Genomic DNA, 3370 nt, shown 5'->3' with positions numbered 1-3370 from the left:
CTTGAGTTCTCCGAATGCCTTTTCACACTCGTTTGTCCATGAAAAGCGGTCGTTCTTCCTTAAACATTGGAATAAGGGCAACGATTTATCTGCCACCTTTGAAAGGAAGCGAGAAAGGGAAGCCATCCTCCCGGCTAACTGCTGGACCTCTTTTACTGTCACTGGGCTTCTCATAATGATTATCGTAGAGCATTTATCAGGATTTGCTTCAATTCCGCGATGAGTCAATAAGAAACCCAGAAAATTCCCTGCTTGGACGCTGAACGAGCACTTTGCAGGATTCAATTTGAGTTGGTATCACGCCAAAGTGTCGAATGATTCTTGCAGGTCAGAGAAATGTCGAGCAACACTAACCGACTTTACCACCATGTCATCCACGTACGCCTCTACATTTCTACCCATTTGATCTACCAACACATTGTCCATAAGCCTCTGGTACGTTGCCCACGCATTCTTCAACCCAAAAGGCATGACCTTGTAACAGTAGGTGGCTTGATCGTCTATGAACACCGTTTTGTCCTCATCTACGGGATGCATCCTAATCTGGTTGTAACCCAAGTATGCATCCATGAAGCTTAGCAACTCATATCCCGAGGCATTGTCGACTAAGCAATCTATGTTGGGCAGCGGATACGAGTCTTTTGGACAAGCTTTATTCAAGTCCGTGAAATCTGTGCACATCCTCCAGTTTCCGTTGCTTTTTCGTACCTTTACCATGTTTGCTAGCCATGTCGGGTATTGGATTTCCTGAATGTGGCCGACTTCCATTAATTTCTTCATCTCCTCAGCTATGGCTCTCCTTTTGTCCTCTCCGAATTTTTGCCTTTTTTGAATCACAGGCTTCGCCCTAGGATCAACCATGAGGTGGTGACATAGGAAATTCGGATCAATACCTGGCATGTCACCAGCGCTCCACGCAAAGGCCGATATATTATTTTTTAGCACGGTCACCAATCCTTCTTCGTCTTCTTTGGCTAAAGACACGCCGATCTTGACTGTTTTTCCTTCAGCCAGGCTAACCTCCTTCACGTCCTCTGCCGGAGCTGGTCGGGAATCGAAGTGAGTCATCCTTGGATCTAACTCGATGGATTGGACTCCCCGATCAACCTGTGTCACATACAGGTGTCGTCTCGCCCTTAAGCTGTCCTCATAACATTTCCTTACAACTTCTTGATCTACACAGAGGACTCCTACCTTTCCATTGGGCAAAGGATACTTCAACTTTAAGTGGGGTGTGGAAACGACGGCGCCCAACTTATTCAGTGTGGGTCGTCCGACCAGAATGCTATAGGATGATTGGGCGTTTACCACCAGATATCGGATAGTGACCGTCTTCATATGGTCGCCTTGCCCAAAAGTAGTCTCTAAGTCGACGTACCCCCTAGCCGTCACCTGACCACCTGCAAAACCAACCAACGTACTTGCGTATGGCATAAGGCGATCAGTCAGAATTTTCATCCCGACGAATGCCTCCCAAAACATGATGTCCGTCGAGCTGCCCTGATCTACCAACACTCGCTTCACATTATAGCCCATGATGATCGCGAAAACGACTATGGGGTCGTCCTCATGGGGAGACACCCCTTCGAAGTCGGCGTCCGAGAACGTGATGGCTGGCCGAGTTGGTCTCGCCCACTCCGAGACTAATAACAACGAGCGGGAGTATCTCTTTCGTGCTGCTGACGTCGGGCCTCCTCTAGCAAATCCCCCGGCTATGGTGTTGAAATCTCCATGGACGGCCTGTTGATGAGTCTCCGAGCTTTTTTTCGGAACATCTCTGGGAGGAGACCTCCCTTTGTGTCTTCCTCCTTTCGTATCCTCCCCTTCATGTCTACGTCGTCTGTCAGACGAGCCTTCATCATGCTTTCTTGCTACAAACTTCTTCAACCGACCCTCCTTGATGAGGCACTCAATTTGCCTACTGAGGACGAAACAATTCTCTGTAGTGTGCCCATGGGTCCTGTGAAACTCACACCAGTCGGTTTTGAAAGGACCCAACTGTCGATCAATCGCTGCCGGGAACTCAAACAATGACGCGTTGTTGACGTCATGGAGTATCTGTCTCCTAGGGACATTGAGTGGGGTGAACTTCTCCTGTTCGTTGTTTCGTGCCCACTCGCCTCTCGCCCGACAACCATAGTCCGTCTGCCTGCGATTCCCCTCCTTCGCATTATAGTGATCACGACGCTTGTTCTAATCCGAGCGTACCCAGAGATGCTTGTTGTCCTCCTTGTTTCTGCCCCCTGCTTCTCGGCTTTTAGCCGCCCGCTTATTGATTTGTCCTTCCTCCATCTTGATGTGACTTAGGGCGAAAGCTCTCACCTCAAACATCATTTGACAATTTGCTCTCTCCAGCAAAATGTCGAAAGCTCCCAATCTCAGACCCTTCTGGAATGCGATGATTGCCATCCTTTCATCCAAGGATGTTATCCTCAAGGCGACCTCATTGAAACTTTGTAGAAAGTCCTTCAACGACTCCTCTCGTTGCTGTTTGAGATCGAACAAGTCTGACGTGATTAGCGATTTCTTCTTGTTAGCTGCAAATTGTGCCATGAAGAGCCGACTGAAGACATCGAAGTCGGTGATTGATCGGTCAGGGAGACCACTAAACCAATCAAGTGCTGCCTTTTTTAGCGTACCCATGAACAGCTTGTAGCAGATTTCCATGCTCCCTCCACAAATCAGCATTTGAGCTCGGAAATCCGTCAAATGCTGACCGGGATCCTGAGTTCTGTCAAAAGGTTCAACTTGGGGAACCCGATGATCCCTCGGGATAATCTCGGCCTCTATAGCTTCCGAGAATGGTCGGAAGTCCCTAGAGACTTCCATCATGACATCTTCTTCCACTGTCCTGGTGCTGGCCGTTATCATGGCCTGCATTTCATCTGCTCGCCTCCTGATCTCCTCATTTTCTCGTTGAATGGCCTCCTCTCTCTCCCTGGATCGTGCATTCTCCTCCCTCAAGCCATTAATCAATGCCATCATCTCCTCCATGGTAGGATGGTACGAGTCATTGTTCGATGTGCCGCCTCTCGCCATAGTAAAGTGCAGGTTCTTCCGTATTACTTAGGGCGTAGGAAAAGTTTCACCGTAGCCCCACGGTGGGCGCCAAAATGTTCCGGCCAAAGGGTGGACTAGGGTTTCTTCCTAGGTTAAGCCTTAGAGCCAGAGCATTCAAAAGTGTAATCTGCCGTCTTAACGCTAGGGTTTTAGGTTTTATACTTTCTTGTACTTGGGCCTCATAGGCCCCGAGAGTATAGGGATCCCCTTAACCGTTCTTTATATGGGAGACCTTTGGCGAATGAAGGCGGGATTTTTTCCCTTTTCCTCGGACTATTTCTCTATGGGATGTCGAATCGGCCTCCGACCG

General features: G+C 48.8%; 1 protein-coding gene across 1 annotated transcript; it reads right to left on the bottom strand.

Annotated features, from left to right (window-relative positions):
- Positions 1–297: 297 nt before the first annotated feature.
- Positions 298–3039, bottom strand: LOC145958545 (uncharacterized). The gene is made up of 2 exons (XM_083076047.1): positions 2209–3039; positions 298–2163 (listed from the first exon to the last, which is right to left on the bottom strand). The coding sequence occupies exons 1-2, from the start codon at positions 3037–3039 to the stop codon at positions 298–300; spliced, it is 2697 nt and encodes an 898-aa protein (XP_082932173.1).
- Between the last annotated feature and the right edge of the window lie 331 nt (positions 3040–3370).

This window comes from Cajanus cajan, chromosome 6 (assembly GCF_000230855.2).
Source record: "Cajanus cajan strain Asha chromosome 6, NIPB_CcT2T_4, whole genome shotgun sequence".
NCBI classification, from domain to species: Eukaryota; Viridiplantae; Streptophyta; class Magnoliopsida; order Fabales; family Fabaceae; genus Cajanus; species Cajanus cajan.
The sequence above is the reverse complement of the archived record's forward strand: the minus strand, read 5'-3'. Positions and strand labels throughout refer to the sequence as shown.

Excerpts from the sequence above, each read along its gene's own strand:
- LOC145958545 (XM_083076047.1), bottom strand. The coding sequence starts at position 3,039 with ATGGCGAGAGGCGGCACATCGAACAATGACTCGTACCATCCTACCATG. Across the intron at positions 2,164-2,208 it reads AGGACAACAAGCATCTCTGG|GAGGGGAATCGCAGGCAGAC; the intron begins GTACGCTCGGAT and ends TATAATGCGAAG.